A 19350-nucleotide genomic window follows, 5' to 3' on the forward strand; every position below is an offset into this window, starting at 1 on the left:
TTGTATTAAAGAAAATGTTAGCTGTACCGGAGTAAAGATATTCCAACACAGGAAAAATCCAAGAATATAAATTAGTTATGCAGCAAGTGGAGTGAAGGCTGAACCAGTTTTTGGCAGCTAGAGTTTATATACTCACGGGAATACAGTAGCTGTTTTCATCAGATGTTTGATCTGCCCTAACAGCTGCCTTTCAGTCAGTCCTCACATGTAGAAATATTTCTATTGTCCTCATATGTAGAAATATTTCTAGCTGTGCCACTTTAAATCATCAGGTAATAAACGTGGCATGTTTTGAATTATACTTGTTACAGTCCAAACTTGAGTTGACTTTGATACAATTCTTGCCAAAATCTTACTTTAGCAATTCAATTTTTTAGAAAAGCAATCTAATGGACAGATTAACTATTAATCTTTCTATATTTTCCAGGCATTTGTGCTATATTAAGATCACTCACCAGAAAACACAGTGCCTGGATCATACTTCATAAATTCCCCACAGAAATGCTTTTACTGAATTATGATTTAATGATTAATAATTTACAGTCTGCACTCAGCTGTCTAAAAGTTATATGCAAGCCAGTTTCATTTGATTAAGTGCTTGCATTTCTTTGTCATACTATAGAAGCCAGTGTCCACTATCTATTTATTCATCTCGTCAACAACCATGTAGTCTCATTCAACATCAAAATCATGACTAAAGAAGTCTTTTGGTATCACTGACAGGATAGGGAGAGAGAATTAACAGTGGCAGTCAGTACTGTGGAGCAGGCTCATATATATAGTCTGGTTTCATGTTGACGACCCTGTGAGATACAGGAGGGATTCCGAAGTTTACCATTAAAGTCTCATAGCTAGTAGGTGGCAGACTGAGGAATCAAAGATTGTTGTGCTGTGAAGGGATAACAGAAAGAAAAAGAAGACTATATTTGGACTATACATATAGAATGTGTGTGTGTATGTTAGTCGCTCAGTCATGTCTGACTCTTTTTTTTTTTTATTTTTTTTTTATTTTTAAACTTGACATAATTGTATTAGTTTTGCCAACCCCATGGACTATAGCCTGCCAGGCTCCTTTGTCCATGGGATTTCCCAGGCAAGAATACTGGAGTGGGTAGCCTTTCCCTTCTTGAGGGGATCTTCTCCACCCAGGCATCAAACCTGGGTCTCCTGCATTGGAGTCAGATTCTTTACTATCTGAGCCACAAGGGAAGCCTTGTGGCAAAAATATTTTCATTAATGCTGGCATCTTTGCAATAAGTTTATGACATCCCTTTGTATCTACTTTTAAGGACAATAGTTTTTATATACATAAACTTAATAATGTTTCTTAGTAGTTAGAGTGTATCCCTAAAAATACAAAAGAAACATTTTTACTTAATATGAAATGATATTTGTAAAATGTTTTGATTTTGTTCATTCAATGCTGCATAGGTTTAGTTTATCTAATATTTAGCCCAAACTTTTAGGTCATATGATACTCTGTGAAAATTCAACTCAAAGATTCTAGGATTGGAAAGTTCTAAGACTATAAGGTCACAGTCAATGAATAACTCTTCTATAGATGGAATGATTTGAATTTTGTCAACATTCTGATCCCATTTGAAGACCTTCCAGTTTACATGCATGCCTTTTGGGTGTGGTCATGGAATACAGCAGAAAAGAGAGTAACTGCATCCTCCATTTTCCTTCAGTATAAATAAAGGTTATATTAACTTTCTTGGTAGACAAAATCAGCATTGATTTATATTGCAATTACTGTTAAGTAAATCCCCTTGGCAGTTTTCTCTGCTGAAAATATATACTGACTGCATTTGTGCAGACAGGATGTTTTGGTTCAAATTTCAAAACCTGATGCATATTGCCACTATACTATTATTCTAATAAATTTGACCAATAATTCTAAGATATAACATTATATCACAGTTAAAATTTTTTATTTACTTTGACCTATTATGTGCCAATCACTGTATTAGGCATTTCATTCACATTATTTGATTTTATCCTTACTTAACATGAATAGGATCCCAATTTTATGACTGACAGTTTCAAGAATTTAAGTAATTTAACTGAAACCTCTAAGAACAGAACAGAATTAGTAACAGAATTTAGGATTTCAATGTACGTCTAATTCCTAAGTTTGTTTATATCAGCCTATAACCATGAGCCATTAAGGAACAGTTCAAGGGACTCCATGTAAGGAGTACAATTTTGAAAGCTTATTAAATTTTTTAAAGGAAGATTCTATGTGTAAGTAAGAGAAAACTTAAGTTGTTTGTAGTGTGTCTTCATAAATTGTACTTATTCAAAGCATTTTGACTCCCCTCAACAAATTTGATATGTGAGGTATTACTATGTTATTGCTGTTCATTCATTCATGCGTGCCTGGCTCTGCCACCCCATGAATGAAAGCATGCCAGGCTTCCCTGTCCTTCAGTATCTCCTGGAGTTTGCTCAAACTCATGACCTTTGAGTTAGTGATGACATCCAACCATCTTACCCGACTCTGTCACCCTTTTCTCCTCCTGCCCTTAATCTTTCCCAGCATCAGAGTCTTTTCCAATGAGTTGGCTCTTTGCATCAGGTGGCCAAAGTATTGAAGCTTCAGCTTCACCATCAGTCCTGCCAGTGAATATTCAGAGTTGGTTTCCATTAGGATTAACTGGTTTGATCTCCTTGCTCTTCAAGGGACTCTCACAAGTCTTCTTCAACACCACAGTTTGAAAGCATCAGTTCTTTGACAGTCAGCCTTCTTTATGGTCCAACTCTCACATCCATACATGACTACTGGAAAAACCATAGCTTTGACTATATGGACCTTTGTTGGCAAGGTGATGTCTCTGCCTTTTAATACACTGTCTCGGTTTATCATAGCTTTTCTTCCAAGGAGCAAATGTCTTTTAATTTCATGGCTACAGTCACCGTCTGCAGTGATTTTAGAGCCCAAGAAAATAAAGTCTGTCACTATTTTCATTTTTTCCCTATTTGCCATGAAGTGATGGGACCAGATGCTCTGATCTTTGTTTTTTGAATGTTGAGTTTTAAACCAGCTTTTTCACTCTCTTCTTTCCATGTCTGGTTCTCACTGTTGCTTCTTGACCTGAATACAGGTTTCTCAGAAGGCAGGTAAGGTGGTCTGGTATTCCCATGTCTTTAACAATTTTCTAGTTTGTTGTAATTCACACAGTGAAAGGCTTTGATGTAATCAGTGAAGCAGAAGTAGATGTTTTTCTGGAATTCCCTTAGTTTTTCTATGATCCAGTGCATGTTAGCAATTTGATCTCTTGTTCCTCTGCCTTTTCTAAATCTAGCTTGTACATCTGGAACTTCTTGGTTCATGTACTGTTCGAGCCTAGCTTGAAGGATTTTGAGAATCGTGTTTATATGTGCATATGGTGTGTATAAACAATTATTAATGGTCCTTTAATAAGTATTTTGTGCATGATTGAAGCAAGTTATTTGAAAAATAGGTAAATTTTTTGATGTGCAATTATTAGTTTTCACTAATTTACAAAGAGGGTTCCAAGTTGATATATGTTAATATTTCTATTCCATATTTCTCTCTTTAAAATTGCTTAACACCCCATCCTTGCAATATTCTTTGAGAGTCTTGGGCATAAGCAGACATTGCTATTATGAAAATGTCCCTCTCTGTGGTCACAAATGACTGAACCAAGGGAAAATAAATCCATTGGATAGACTGAGTATCTTTTTATTTACATTTTTGGAAATAGAATTTATAGGTGGGAGTTTAAATTGAAAAATCAAATAAAGTTGAAGCAGGGGTGGCATTTTGTTTTATATACATTCTTAGAAGTGAGCATAGAAAGTCATTATTTAGATACCTAATGCAGTAGGAATTAAAAGAAAAGCCAAGAAAACTGTGATGTCGTGAAAGGTATAAGGAGTTGTCCCAGTGATTATTTTGCATTTTTACATTTTAGAATTAAGAAATGGACTATGTGTCCTCTCCTTGGATGTCTGGAGATTATCATTTGTGTAGTTAAAATATCTCTTACAAGCCACTTATTTAAAGCTGGTACTAGTTTGATTCTCACAATGATTTATACTCCATTATTGTTAACCAAGTTATTTTTTTCCCTTACTTTCCACTAATAGCAAGTAATGGATTCAACTATTAAAAAACTCAATTTTACACAACAGAGGAAAATTCTGGATTAGTGTATCTGTGTGTATGTTACATATGTATGTGATTTCTGTCTTATGACATACCATATCAATAGGATAAATTTACATAAGGTTGGCACTATAAGAGACAAAATATATATATACAGAAAATGCTGCAATATCAAGTACAAAATTTCTGATCACTGCTTGCAATAGTAGAATTGCAGTGAGGGTTAAAGAGAATGTATAAAGAATAGTCAGTTGTCACTGAGTAGAGTCACTTGAAGGGTTGGTTTTGACAGAAATTGGGCTGGAAAAAATCAGCAAAAGAACATATTTCTATGTAAAAGGAAATAATAAGTTTCATAAATGGAGAATTGATACATGAAATTATATTTAATGAAGACTAATTCAAGTGGCCTGTAGAATAACTTGAAATAGATAAAGACTAGAATTGAGAAAAACCTGTAAAGACTACTGGAGCCATCCAGAGATAGAATTACAGAGATGGCTTCCTTGATGTAGGTGTATGAACAATGGATAATATTTAAATAACTGGTGGAAAACTATTGTAAGAAAATTATTTTTTTCTAAGGAATTAGTGACAAAGAAAAAACATTTTATGAGTAATTTTCAAAGTAATGAGTTTATATGTAATTTTACAATGATTGTTAGGTTAAAGAGTGGTTTTAGTCCTGGGAAAAAGCAACAAATTTTGTTTTTACTTGTTAAATTGCTGTCATTGGTGGATTTTGACACATAGATGACTGAGGGAAGGGAGTGTTTTGGGAAATGTACTTGGTGAATACCTATTTATAGTAGTTAAACTCTGTGTTTGCCTATGTATTTACCAAAAAGATGAGGTAAAAGAGGGAAAAGCAAAACTTTAAAGGATATCAAAGTTGAAATTTTGGGGGAAAAACTAAGTCAAAGGAAGTGATCAGAGCTGTAGGAAGAGATACAGAAGAGTGGATCACAGAGCCAATGAAAATTAAGTTTAGAGAAGGAAAGTCTAGTCAATGACTAAATACAGCTGAGAGTGAAATGATTGGGTTTGGTCTTCCAACAGTCTGTAGCCACTTTAGAACTTTTTCATTACAGGGGAGAAACTGAAAGGCAGATTTCAGCAGATGAAAGAGGATTCAATGGATGAGTAAATGAAATAGAATGAGTTATTGATGAAACTACAAATTAAGTCTAATATTAAGGGAAACAAAACCAAGTTTAACTCAGTCGTGTCCAACTCTTTGCGACCCTGTGGGCTGTAGCCCACCACGCTCCTCTGTCCATGGGATTTTCCAGGCAAGAGTACTGGAGTGGGCTGCCATTTCCTTCTCCAGAGGATCTTCCCGACCCAGGGATCGAACCCAGGTCTCCCACATTGTAAGCAAGATGCTTTACTGTCTGAGCCACCAGGGAAATCCTAATATTAAGGGAAATAAAACCAAGATTGATAACTCAGATTTCTCTTAAGTGCAGGAATTTTCATGGAGTGCATTGTTTGCCATTCTCTTTCATTCATATCCTAGCCTTTTGTACTTTAATTTTTTTCTTCATTATATCCAAATCTTATATAGAAATGAAGAAAATACTTTTCTTGCAGGGGCAAAATTGAAAATGGCTTCCCCAGAACCTAAAAGCCTGGTCCCTTTCACCAGAGAGTCTCTTGAAGTTATGGAACAGCATAGTGCTAAAAAGCCCAGTGAGGAAGACAAAGAAGATTTAAAACCGAACTGTGACTTGGAAGTCGGAAAAGAGCTTCCATTTGTTTATGGAAATCTTCCTCAAGCAATGGTGTCAGAGCCATTGGAAGATGTGGACCCATACTACACTAATAAAAGGGTAAGGATTAATTAAGTTTACTGTGGCTATATTTTTATTTTCCAGACATGCAAACAACTGTAATTGAGAAAGAATGAAAAAAGACAGAAAAATAAGTGAAGAGGTAATTTTAAGTTACAGAAAACTGGACAAAACATTTCACATATATTTGAGATTTTTGTCAAAACTGATTATTTGCCTGGTAGATTAGTTTGTTTGGGATAACTGTACTTTGTATGTAATAAGCTATACTGGCATACCTTAATGTTTCATTTTATGGGAGCATCATGGTTGGCTACTTAAGGGTATTGATTTTAAAATAACTATAATATAAAATTTCAATTATATGTACACCAGTTTCAACTGTTCAACTTGATGTGCTTACTCAGTAGTTAGGGAAATAAAACCAAACTATATTTCATTCATAAATTTTATTCACTCATACAGTCACATCCTATCTTATTCCCAGAATGATTTGAGAAAATTACTAAATATTTGACAATTCAGCAAGAAGCACAAAATGATGAAAATAAAAATGATTATGCTTAGAAAAGACAGAGATCTGTGCGGACTGACAAAGCTGGAATAATCTTGAATTACAGCTTCGGGAACGCTTCAGTTTTTACAAGGCAAAAATCTTCTATGAACAGTCAAGAGCAGAGATTAATTCTGAAATAAGGAAGAGATGGGCTGATGATAGAACTGGAACCCTGTAGTTGTAAATTGTGGGAAATAAGATGAGAGAATGGAGATGACAACATGGCTTTAATGTGATGGCCAAAGTACTGATGTGATCAATGCAATGTTTAAATAAGATTAATCTCGAGACTTCTACATGACTATTTCGTGGTAATGATAGAGTCAGAAAGATGAAATAGGAGAGAGACTAATCCAGGCCTGAAGTCAAGAAGTCTGGATTCTAAGAGTGCCTTGGAGACTGAGGTGACACACTTGAGATGAAACAGCAGGATTTGAAGACTGGTTAATCACTTCATTGGAAATAGATGGGGAAACAGAGGAAACAGTGTCAGACTTTATCTTTTTGGGCTCCAAAATCACTGCAGATGGTGACTGCAGCCATGAAATTAAAAGATGTTTACTCCTTGGAAGGAAAGTTATGACCAACCTAGATAGCATATTCAAAAGCAGAGACATTACTTTGCCAAAAAAGGTCCATCTAGTCAAGGCTATGGTTTTTCCTGTGGTCATGTATGGATGTAAGAGTTGGACTGTGAAGAAGGCTGAGCGCCAAAGAATTGACGCTTTTGAACTGTGGTGTTGGAGAAGACTCGTGAAAGTCCCTTGGACTGCAAGGAGATCCAACCAGTCCATTCTGAAGGAGATCAGCCCTGGGATTTCTTTGGAAGGAATGATGCTAAAGCTGAAACTCCAGTACTTTGGCCACCTCATGCGAAGAGTTGACTCATTGGAAAAGACTGATGCTGGGAGGGATTGGGGGCAGCAGAAGGGGACGACAGAGGATGAGGTGGCTGGATGGCATCACTGACTCAATGGACGTGAGTCTGAGTGAACTCCAGGAGTTGGTGATGGACAGGGGGGCCTGGCGTGCTGCGATTCATGGGGTTGCAAAGAGTCGGACACGACTGAGCGACTGAACTGAACTGAACTGAATAATGTCAAGGTTCTGAGCTTGAAAGCTTCTGACAAAAATGAAGTAATTATAAAAAAAGGTCAAACTTGGGGAAGGTAAGAATTAACCCCATTGTGGACAAATGTAATTTGATATTCTTTGATATTGTAGTACATTCAATACTTTTACCAAATGGGTGAAAAGAAAATGAATCAGTCCCAGGTGGCACAAATGGTAAAGACCCCACCTGTCAATGCAGGAGATGTAAGAGATGTGGGTTCGATCCCTGGATAAGGAAGATCCCCAGGAGGAAGGCATGGCAACCTTCCACTCCAGTATTCTTGCCTGGAGAATCCCAAGACAGAGGAGCCTGGCGGGTTACAGTCCATAGAGTTTCAAAGTCAGACACGACTGAAGGGACTTAGCATGCATGCTGGATGGAAGGCAAAGAGATCATTCCGTTAATCACAACTCTTTCAAATACTTTGCATGGTGGAAGCATGTTGAAATTTTACAGTATTAGTGTATATATTAAAAAGATTCCAATATCCTTATATGCCTTTTATGCTATACATTATATAATGTTATTATATTGTAGTCCATATAATGTTTGCAATGTGTAATATGAGGGCTTTCCTGATGGTGCATGGATTCAGCATTGGGTCAGGAAGATCCCTTGGAGAAGGAAATGGCAACCAACTCCAGTATTCTAGCCTGGGAAATTCCATGGACAAAGGAGCTTGGCAGGGCTACAGTCCATGGGTTGCAAAAGAGTTGGATGGGATTTAGGGACTAAACAACAACAGCAATGTATAATATGGTTGTGCATACAACACATGAATGAATTTTCCAAATGGATATGTATGTATAACAAAAGTGCATATATGTGTGTGTATATAATTCTGTGTGTTTATATATACAGATACATACACACATATATTATGTGTATCTGTATTTTACACACATAAGTGCTTTTTAAGACATTTCTGATTTTTCTTTTTTTGGACAGTTAATACTTCAGTATACCAACAGATTAGTTTTACATGATATAAATTTTTGTGTTAAATATATTTATGTCAATGATAACATACAAGCATGGTTACATACCATAGAAAATTACTGATGACTAAGATAATGTTTGCATGAATTGGGTGGGTCACTTTTACTACTGCATTCTCATACCTTATTTGCTTCAAAATAAAATTAACTTATTTTACATTTATTGAATTTTAGTATGCTAAAGTGGATACTCTTGAGCCATCAAGCTATAGATTTCTTTCTATTACATCAATTCAGCAGGAAAAATAAGGATTGGTGTGTGGCAAATGGTTTTCTTAGGTAGAACACTGGGCAAAAAATGTATGGTAGATAAGCCTAAATATGAATAAAACTAGCTTAAAAACCTTTCCATTTGATTTAATCTGTGAATGGATATCAAAATTTAAGTATAAATGTTAGACTTCATGACTGAAATGGTCATTGGAAAATGTTGCATAATTGATAAGATCATAATTCTCAGTTCTAATTTCACTTGATTTTCATTTTTTCTTCTTATAGACTTTCATAGTATTAAATAAAAAGAGAACAATATTCAGATTCAATGCTACCTGGTGTACATTGTCTCCTTTCAATTCAATCAGAAGAGCAGCCATTAAGATTTTGGTACATCCATATCCTTTTCTGTTGGTTTTAAACTGTACTAACGTCAAATGAAACTATTCTATTCAAATATTGCTGCAGTCTTTTTCTCTTTTTAATTAACATATCATTTTATGTCAAACTGAAATCTTGGTTATAAATCGAGTGTGTTCCATATTTGAAAATACATTTAAAATGTATTTTCTAGTGCACACAAGTAGTGGTAGCAAATCTTAATCCTCATTGCTTTTCAATATAAATAGTACATTTTTGAAACTTAAGAAACGATGTGCTCTCATGTGTGTACATACATATAAACAGATTATAGAAATGTGTTTTAAACATTATTTTTAATTACTATTGTTCCTTGACTGTAACTTACCCTCTTCCGACTATTCATTTTGGTTAGCGTCCTGACTGACTGCATATATATGTCCATGACTGATTTGCCAAAATGGGGGCCAGCATTGCAGTAAGTTATATAATTTTATTGTGTATAATCGCATATATGATTATATTTTATATTTAACACATTGTTATAGTACATTGTATACTACATATTATGACATGGTACAAATTAATATTTATAATTTACATGTAATATACATTGTACATAATATAATACTTACACATATTCCACAATTGATGAATTTTCTGAATAAAATATATACACATGTTGTTAATCAATTTTAATGTTTTTCTTCCCATCATTACTCTTAATTGGATTTTAAATGCTTCTATTTCCCAGCATGTTAGGTTCACAAGATAGAGATGCTTGAGCCTTTAGCTATATATGTGTTTATGTCTGTGGCTTCATGTAAGTGAGGCTTTATTTTTATTCTAATGATTGATATATTTCAGTGCTTCAGATTTTCTTTACTATTGCAGTCCCACACCAGATTTGTTTCAAACTCAGATAGCTTTTATCCAGTCTATTCTTTAGAAAGATATCTTTTTATTCCTTTCTGTTCTACTCCTCTTTCCTTGGGGATGTGAGTAGCTTACCTTGCATTAGAATACAAAAATGGAAAGGCCCATTAGGTTTTCTAGAGAAGAAAACCTTCTTGATGCCACCCCTCAAGGTTTCTATTCTTAAAATTAGTTAACTTTGGAAGGTAAATATGTATTATACTGATTCACTGTAAAAATTTTTGTATATGTAGATAATAAGTTCTTTCATACTTGCCTACATTTTGTTACTTATTGCTGGACTCCCAATGTGGGATAAATTTGATATTTTGTATTTGTTCTTTACTTAAATATATATAAACATAACCCTGGGCTAAAATTTGTTGAAAAAAAATTTGATAGCCAAATCTCATGGTTAATGTTTTAAGACTCAGGAAGCCCTAACTAAAGCCCTATCCTATAGTTGTCTAGTTGGTTGGTTGATTGATTGCCAAATAATTATCATAGACATATATTTCAGAATTATGAAATATTGGTTTCATTTTTAATATGAAAAGTCATATGAAAATTATGTGAAATTTTTTCTGTAGGAATACTTTGCTTGGAATTTATACATTTGAAATACTTGTAAAACTCATTGCAAGAGGCATCTGGGCAGGACCCTTTTATTTCTTTGGTGATTCATGGAACTGGCTTGATTTCAGTGTAACTTTATTTGAGTGAGTACTCCTTTTAAGTTGCAAACATCATAATATTTGCTTGCTAAGAAAATGCTTTTCATAAAGAAACATTGAGGTTGACAGAATTTTCTGCCTGTAAAATTCTATGAGTACAGAACGATTCATAAATCATAGACATAGTGAGTTCTCTTAGGCAGCTCCAACTGAACTAATCCTGACTATGCATTGAAAATTAAAGGAATGGGAATCTCTGTTTTCTACCTGAAGCAAAAACAATAGAGGTTGAATTTTTTGCGCTTGAGGTGATTATGTTCAGTGACCAGAAAATATCCTGGAGACTTAGGAGAGGATTCCAACATATTTGATTCTGTTAATCCATATTGCTTAAGAACAGTAAATATTCTAATTATCAGAATAAGATATTTTATATACATGCACATTTTTCTAGAATGATACATTAAATTCTAATAATTTACACGTGTATTAATTTTTTTCAATCCTTCTGTTTAATGTACTCTATTTTATGGCTAAAGAAATTGTCACAGGCATCAAACTCTTGTTAAACATAATTTAAAGTAATACTCTATTTGTAGAGTTAGTGTCAATTTTTTTAAAAAAGAAATAACCTTTATAATGAACAGATTAGTTTCTTCCATGTAGTGAGCAGTCAAAAAATAGTATCTAATATCATTGAAATTATTATCAGTACTTCTGAAGTCACTAGTATTATTTCTCTTCTTGCCATTGCTATTAGCCAAAATTTGGCTAATGCAACTAAGGGCTCTCAGTATGTGAAGGTGCTTTGCTATGTACTATACATTGATTAGGAGAAGGCAATAGCACCCCACTCCAGTACTCTTGCCTGGAAAATCCCATGGACGGAGGAGCCTGGTGGGCTGCAGTCCATGGGGTCGCTAGGAGTCGGACACGACTGAGCGACTTCACTTTCACTTTTCACTTTCATGAATTGGAGAAGGAAATGGCAACCCACTCCAGTGTTCTTGCCTGGAGAATCCCAGGGACGGGGGAGCCTGGTGGGCTGCCGTCTATGGGGTCACACAGAGTCGGACACAACTGATGCGACTTAGCAGCAGCAGCAGCATACATTGATTAACTAATTTAATCTCCCCCAAATCCTCAGAATTAGAAAGTACCCTTATCCTTACTTTTTACATTTGAGAAAACTGAGGCAAAATAGGTTAAGTAATTTTTTCATATCACACAACTAGTAAATAGTAGAGTCTATATTTCTATACCAGCAGTCTGACTCCAGAGACTGTGTCCTTAACCAATATACATTTTGACTTCTGCAACCATCACCATCACCACTGCCATCATCATCACCATCATTATCAGCACCAGGAGTTTAAATACTTAAAATAAATCTTATTCCTTTCAAAAGCTATGTATTTTCTTATTTTAACTATATTTTCAAGCCAATAAGATTGCAAAATATGAACATAATATAGAGTATTTGATGAAATTTTGACCACTTAAAGTGTCAAGCTTTTATAAACTCTCATAATTTGTAGATTAATGTTTACTTGATTACCTTGCACTGTAGAAATCTTTGCCTTCCAATCAATAATAAACCTATTTGCAAAATGAAATAATGAAAGCGAGTGAATATTTGCATATCTGGTTTTAGAAACAAGCTTCAAATATTATAAAAAGCCAAATGTCAGTAACATAAACTCAATATGATTTATAAACGACTTTAATTTAATTCCACAGGCATATTTCAAGATATTCACCTCTAAATTTCATTTCAGTATTTAAAATTATGAGAAATTTGAGAATTTTGAAAATTATTCCTTTAAACCAAGGTAAGAAAAAGCATCAAGTTCTTTGTCTTCATTTTGTTTCATGTACTTCCATGTATTCGTTTGAACGGCCTTGCCATTGCTTGGAGAAATGTTGTTAAACAACATTTCATCTTTGAAATAAATGAATATAAGATCAAATATCAAATTTATTTGTCACTCCTGGAATGGAAAGGAAAAAAATACATTTGTTACCTATTTGAAGTGATTTCAATGCTTATGATAACAAAATGTAGAACTCAATCAAAATAAGTTACTTCTTTATTTTTTCTTGTTTCTTTAATTTTATGTCTTAAATATGAAATACTAAAATTGTCTTTAGACTTCTGAATGAATTAGCAGTCCAGACAGTTATCTAATCCATCCTCTTCTTTTCCTCATTGAATCTAAAAGCCAGTTGAAATGAACAAAGTTATATAAAATAACTACCCTTTTACTCTCAGTGCTTGGATAGGACGTATTCCACATGCCACAACATTCAAGAAGGTTCTATTAAATAATGTACAGCCATGACCACATTGATGGAAGATGCAGAGGAGTAATTTACACATCCCATTACTGAATGTGTCTTAGGGAAGCCTACTAATACCTTCTGATTTGTTGTTCAGAATGAATAAAAACAATAATATAGGAAACTTCACTCAGAGTTTTGTGGGTTTTTTTGGCTGTTATGAGTCAGAGGTTTTATCAAATAATTGAATGAATAAACCCACGAAGTAGTGTGATAACACCAAAAATAAGATCTGCAAGCAACGTTCGTCCACTGGAACATCATGAAGAAGGCCAGATAAATGCATACTCTGTACTTGGAGTCCAGGCTGGGCAAAACAGCAAAAACATTGGGGAAATGTGATAATAGATGCCTAACTTTGTGGATATGACTTCCCTGGTGGCTCAGACAGTAAAGCGTCTGCCTACAATGTGTGAGACCCAGGTTCAGTCCCTGGGTCGGAAAGATAGGCTGGAGAAGGAAATGGCAACCCACTCCAGTATTCTTGCCTGGAAAATCACATGGACAGAGGAGCCTGGTAGGCTACAGTCCATGGGGTCGCAAAGAGTCAGACATGACTGAGCGACTTCACTTCAGTTGTGGATATACTGAAACATTGAATAGTACACATTAAACAGGTGAATTGTATGGTTTATAAATTATATCTCAATAAACCTGTTTGATAAAAATGGTCTGTGGCATGGTAGCTTCACCAAGCACAGTGAAGAAAGCAGCAATGAAAAATGTCCTTGCAGGAATTTCCACAGTCTTAGTTCTTTTACTACTCTCCACAAATTACTGGAACATAAGTTGTATCTCCTTCATCTTCATTTTAGAATTAGAGGTAAAGATTATAGAGGAATTCAGGTAAATCCAAGTAGAATATAGTAACTAGAATTGGGAGCATACAGGCTGGTATGAATTGCTCTTTTTTTTCCAAAGGAGAAAGCAACCAAGGCACATACTGGTTATACAGTGTGTATGAAAACAAGGAAGAAAGGAAAACACAGTATTCAAGAGAATGAAAATAATCCTTTTCCTCTTAAAAATGTACTCTAAGGCATAAAATGTAAGCCAGTTTATAAAAGTGAGTAAAGTGAGTATAATTGAGTTAAAATTGTCTGTCAAGATGTAGAGACCTGAGCTTCTTTGGGGTCCAAGTGCTGGTTGACAATCTGCCTGCCAACGCACGGGACACTGGTTCGATCCCTGGCCCAGGAGGCTCCTAGACGGCACCGGGCAACTAAGCCCATGCACCACAACTGGAGAGTAGCCCCTGCTCACCATAACTAGAGAAAACCCGTGTGCAGAAACAAAGACCAAGCAGAGCCAAATTAAACATTAATTAAAGAAACATATAGACTTTAAAATTAAACCAGACATAAGTTAGAATCCACAAAAGATACACTAAACTAAAACGAAATGAAAGTTTAAAAGTAAAAAGAAGGAAAAAGTTATACCAGGAAATCAAAATCAAAATTGACATATGGTTCAGAGCTTTGAATGGTAGGTAGCAATGAATGGAAGATAGCAATGAAAATTATTAATAAATTTGAGTCTATAAAGTGTGATGGTGACTTCTTTTTATCATCAATTAAAATATTGACACTAAAATTAAAGCTCCATAAGAAGCTTGATTTTATATATTCTGTATAGAATATATTTATGTCATAGCAATATTAATAACAATATTTTGTATTTATACATGTATAAGTATATTTTAATTTATATATATTCTATAATATCACTATTATAGATAAAATATTTGCATGAGTTTATGTTTATATGCACACATACCTTCTTACTTATATTTAAGAATTTCCATTCCTAAAGATAATTTCAACAAAACAGTGTGAAAATTCTTTTCAGTACAAAATATACACAGGACTCATGACAGTGACCAAATAAAAAATACACAGTTCAAATACACATATTTTAAAAGATTTTTATGGTGATCATGGCAATAATATCAAATTAAAATATCCCATTTTTCTTCTAATAAGTTGGCAGTGATATTTTTAAAAATGTCCTACCTTTAGTAAAGACATATATTTATAGTCTTTGGTTTATGTATATTTATATAATATATAAAGATTATATATTTATAGTCTTTGGTTTATGCATTGGTTCAATATTTCTTTAAAATTATGACTATATGAATTAATACTTAAATATCTCATATACCATGACACAGAAATTCCATTTTTAAAGTAATACTTTTAAAAGACATGCATATAGCAAAACAATTCATAGTATAATTGTTATAATAAGTGGCAAAAGTAGCTGTAAATATGTATTTCAGAAAGATAGCAATTAAAATTATACGTTTATTCTAGGTATCACATTTCTTTAATCACAGGAGTAACTTTCAGGCAATTCAGTAACTCAGTCATGTCTGACTCTTTGTGATCAATGGACTGTAGTATGCCAGGCTTCGCTGGCCATGACCTACTCCCAGAGCTTGCTCAAACTCCTGTCCATCGAGTCCGTGATGCCATCCAACCATCTCATCCTCTGTTGTCCCTTTCTCCTCCTGCCTTCAGTCTTTCCCAGCATCAGGGTCCTTTCCAGTGAATCAGTTATTTGCATCACATGTCCAAAGTATTGAAGGTTCAGCTTCAGCATCAGTCCTTCCAGTGAATATTCAGGACTGATTTTCTTTAGGATTGACTGGTTTGATCTCCTTGCAGTCCAAGGAACTCTCAAGAGTCTTCTCCAACACCACAGTTCAAAAGCATCAATTCTTCTATGCTCAGCCTTCGTTATGGTCCAACTCTCACATCCATACATAACTACTGGAAGAAGCATAGCTTTGACGAGACAAACCTTTGTGGGCTAAGTAACGTCTCTGCTTTTTAATATGCTGTCTAGGTTGGTCATAGCTTTTCTTCCAAGGAGCAAGCATCTTTTAATTTCATGGCTACAGTCAGCATCTGCAGTGATTTTGGAGCCCCCCAAAATAAAGTCTGTCACTGTTTCCATTGTTTCCTCATCTATTTGCTATGAAGTGATGGGACTGGATGCCATGATCTTAGTTTTTTGTGTGTTGGGTTTTAAGCCAGTTTTTCCACTCTCCTCTTTCACTTTTATGAAGAGACTCTTTAGTTTATTTTCACTTTCTGCTGTAAGGGTGCCATCTGCTGCATATCAGAGGTTATTGATATTTCTCTCAGCAATCTTGATTCCAGCTTGTACTTCATCCAGCCCAGCATTTTGCATGATGTACTCTGCATATAAGTTATATAAGCAGGGTGACACTATACGGCCTTGACGTACTCCTTTCCCAATTTGGAACCAGTCTGTTAGCTGACTGTATAGTCTCCATCTTCGGCTGTGAAGAATATAATCAATCTGATTTCGGTGATGTCCATGTGTGGAGTCATCTCATGTGTTGTTGGAAGAGGGTGTTTGCTATGACCAGTGTGTTCTCTTGGCAAAACTCTGTTAGCCTTTGCCTTTCTTCATTTTGTACTCCAAGGTCAAACTTGCCTGTTACTCCACGTTTTTCTTGACTTCCTACTTTTGCTTTCCAGTCCCCTATGATGAAAAGGACATCTTTTTTTGGTGTTAGTTCTAGATAGTTTCTAGGTCATCATAAAACCATTCAACTTCAGCTTCTTCAACTTTAGTGGTTGTGGCATAGACTTGGATTACTGTGATATTGAATGGTTTGCCTTGGAAATAAAACAGAGATCATTCTGTTGTTTTTGAGATCGCACCCAAGTATTTTAAAGTTAGTTTTATTTGAGGACACTCTTTTCTAATAACTTTTCTATTACACTCAAGAAATCTAATCATCTGAGGATGTCATTTTTTAAAAAATAGATTTTCAATTCTCACAATGATGTATGAAATAAGTATATTTATACTCCTTTAAAAATAATTAAACAGAAACATTAAACGGTTGATAACTTGCTCAACATTATGGAGGTGGTTTATTTTCATCCATTATTGGAGGAAAGAAGACTTATGGTAGTTTTATCTATGAAGTGTAATTATAGGGTGTTTGTTGTTTTTTCTTGATTTCTATATTTTCAGAATTGAGCATGTATTAATAGTTAAAAAAATGAGTGTCCTTAAATAAAACTAACGTTGAAGTTGAATTCTTAATTAACAAGTATTCTGGTATAAATACAGTGATATATAATCACAGTTGTATGTTATTCCATTTCTATTCATAAAATTTTTTAATGTTTTCTTTAATGAGCTTCAAAGATTGAGTTCATCAAAAGATAATAAAAATGTATAGAATACTGCTATTTCAAACTATTTCTTTTTTTCAACAATATTTGCAACCGATATTGATTTGTAACTCAATGCCTTTACCTGTGCTTATAAATAATGGTGATTAGTATGAAAAATAGTAACCAAGAGAGGAGGCCTGTTCTTTATGTAGTAAAAAGAAACAAACAAATAAGTAAAAGTACTAAAGTATGTCTGACTTATTGCCAGACGTAACAAATTAGCAATAATACAGAAATCTCAAAGTTTAGCATGTTATTTGTTTTATTTATCAGATCTAAGTAATGATAAATGAAATTATAAAACACAAAGCTATTGATTTCAATGGCATCTGCATTTGCCATGAGAGAAGTTTGCTAATGCTGCTTTACTAAGGTATTTTATTTTACCAAAAACAAACCTTTCTCTTTTCAGGACTGAAGTCTTTTGTAGCCATACTCATCCATTGTTTGAAGAAACTCACTGTGGTCATTATCCTAACTCTCTTTTTTCTGAGTGTATTTTCTCTAATTGGGATGGGGCTCTTCATGGGCAATCTGAAGCACAAATGTTTGCGATGGCCCCAGGAAAATGAAACTGACATGCTGAATAACAGAACTGGAAACCCATATTATATTCGAGGTAAGAATCCCTTGCCATCTATATCAAAAAGCATTCTTCACAGAAATGTTGAACCTTCAATTTCAGAACAAATTCAACTTCAGAACAATCTTCATGTAAATATCTAACTATGCTCAAGTGCTAATTTGGATCAGTTTCCTTTATCAGGATGATAAAGTTCCAAGTCTTCAGACAGTTATGTCAGGGAAACCTAAGTTTGGAATTGCTAAAACTCACAAATTTTATCATTTCAAAAATAAATAAATATGACCAAAGCCTCCTAGATTGAGAGAAAATGGTAGGCTACAAACTCCTTCCTTCTTACTGTAGAGAAGGATGTTCATCTGTACAGATGTAATTGGGTTTTAGATATGCTGTTCACTCAAAATTAGATACAAAATATCATGTCTTTCCTATTTTTCCAGAAACAGAAAACTTTTATTATTTGGAAGGAGAAAGATATGCTCTTCTTTGTGGCAACAGATCAGATGCTAGGTAAGCAGTATTAATGTTTTCTTCTATCAAATCTATATTGTAATGGAGAGTGGAGTCGGGCTCTTCACTGCTCAAAAGCCAGTAAGAGGCCATTTAGTGAAAAGGAAAGTTTGCTTTATTTTAGATGCTGGAGACCAATGGGAGGGTAGACTCTTGTTCAAAGGCTGACTCTCCATCTGCCCCGACAATCACGGGGCAAGAGGGAGGGAGCTACATGCAGAAACAGCACAGTCAACTCTGACAATCATCTTGAAATTGGTCATCTGTGGTCTGACCAGCATCATATTGATTGTTTTGAGTATGATTAATCTTCGGATCCAGGGTTGGTTGGTTTCAATTTCCTTGGGATCAATTCTTGGAATTATGGCAGTTTATGGGAACCTGGTGGCTTAGTGGTAAAGAATCCACCTGCCAGTGCAGGAGATGCTGGCTTGATCCCTGGGTTGGGAAGATCCCCTGAAGGAGGAAACGGCAACCCTCTCCAGCATTGTTGCCTAGGAAATCCCATGAACAGAAGGGCCTAGTGGGCTACATGGAGTCTCAAAAGAGTCCGAAACGACTTAGTGACTAAACAACAATAGGACTTAAAATAATTCTTCAGTGAGATGACAGAACTCTCAAGTCTTCAGTTCAGTTCAGTTCAGTCGCTCAGTCATGTCTGACTCTTTGCGACCCCATGGGCTGCAGCATGTCAGGCTTCCCTGTCCATCACCAACTTCTGGAGCTTGTTCAAACTCATGTTCATCGAGTCAGCGATGCCATTCAATCATCTGTCATCCCCTTTCCCCCTGCTTTCAATCTTTCCCAGCATCAGGGTCTTTTCTAATGAGTCAGTTCTTTGCATCAGGTATTAGAGTTTCAGCTTCAACATCAGTCCTTCCAATGAATATTCAGGACTGATTTCCTTTAGGATGGACTGGTTGGATCTCCTTGCTG

General features: G+C 34.9%; 1 protein-coding gene across 4 annotated transcripts in view; it reads left to right on the forward strand.

Annotated features, from left to right (window-relative positions):
* Positions 1-19350, forward strand: part of SCN7A (sodium voltage-gated channel alpha subunit 7) — an 84488-nt gene that overhangs the window by 13098 nt on the left and 52040 nt on the right. For all 4 annotated transcript variants that reach the window (XM_044934402.2, XM_006065123.4, XM_044934405.2 and 1 more), the window contains exons 2-8: positions 5729-5967; positions 9095-9207; positions 9558-9647; positions 10675-10803; positions 12499-12590; positions 17734-17940; positions 18345-18414. In XM_044934402.2, the coding sequence (XP_044790337.2) occupies positions 5729-5967; positions 9095-9207; positions 9558-9647; positions 10675-10803; positions 12499-12590; positions 17734-17940; positions 18345-18414 (940 nt within the window). The remainder of the gene's footprint in view (positions 1-5728; positions 5968-9094; positions 9208-9557; positions 9648-10674; positions 10804-12498; positions 12591-17733; positions 17941-18344; positions 18415-19350) is intronic.

Source organism: Bubalus bubalis, chromosome 2 (genome assembly GCF_019923935.1).
Source record: "Bubalus bubalis isolate 160015118507 breed Murrah chromosome 2, NDDB_SH_1, whole genome shotgun sequence".
Taxonomy (NCBI): domain Eukaryota; kingdom Metazoa; phylum Chordata; class Mammalia; order Artiodactyla; family Bovidae; genus Bubalus; species Bubalus bubalis.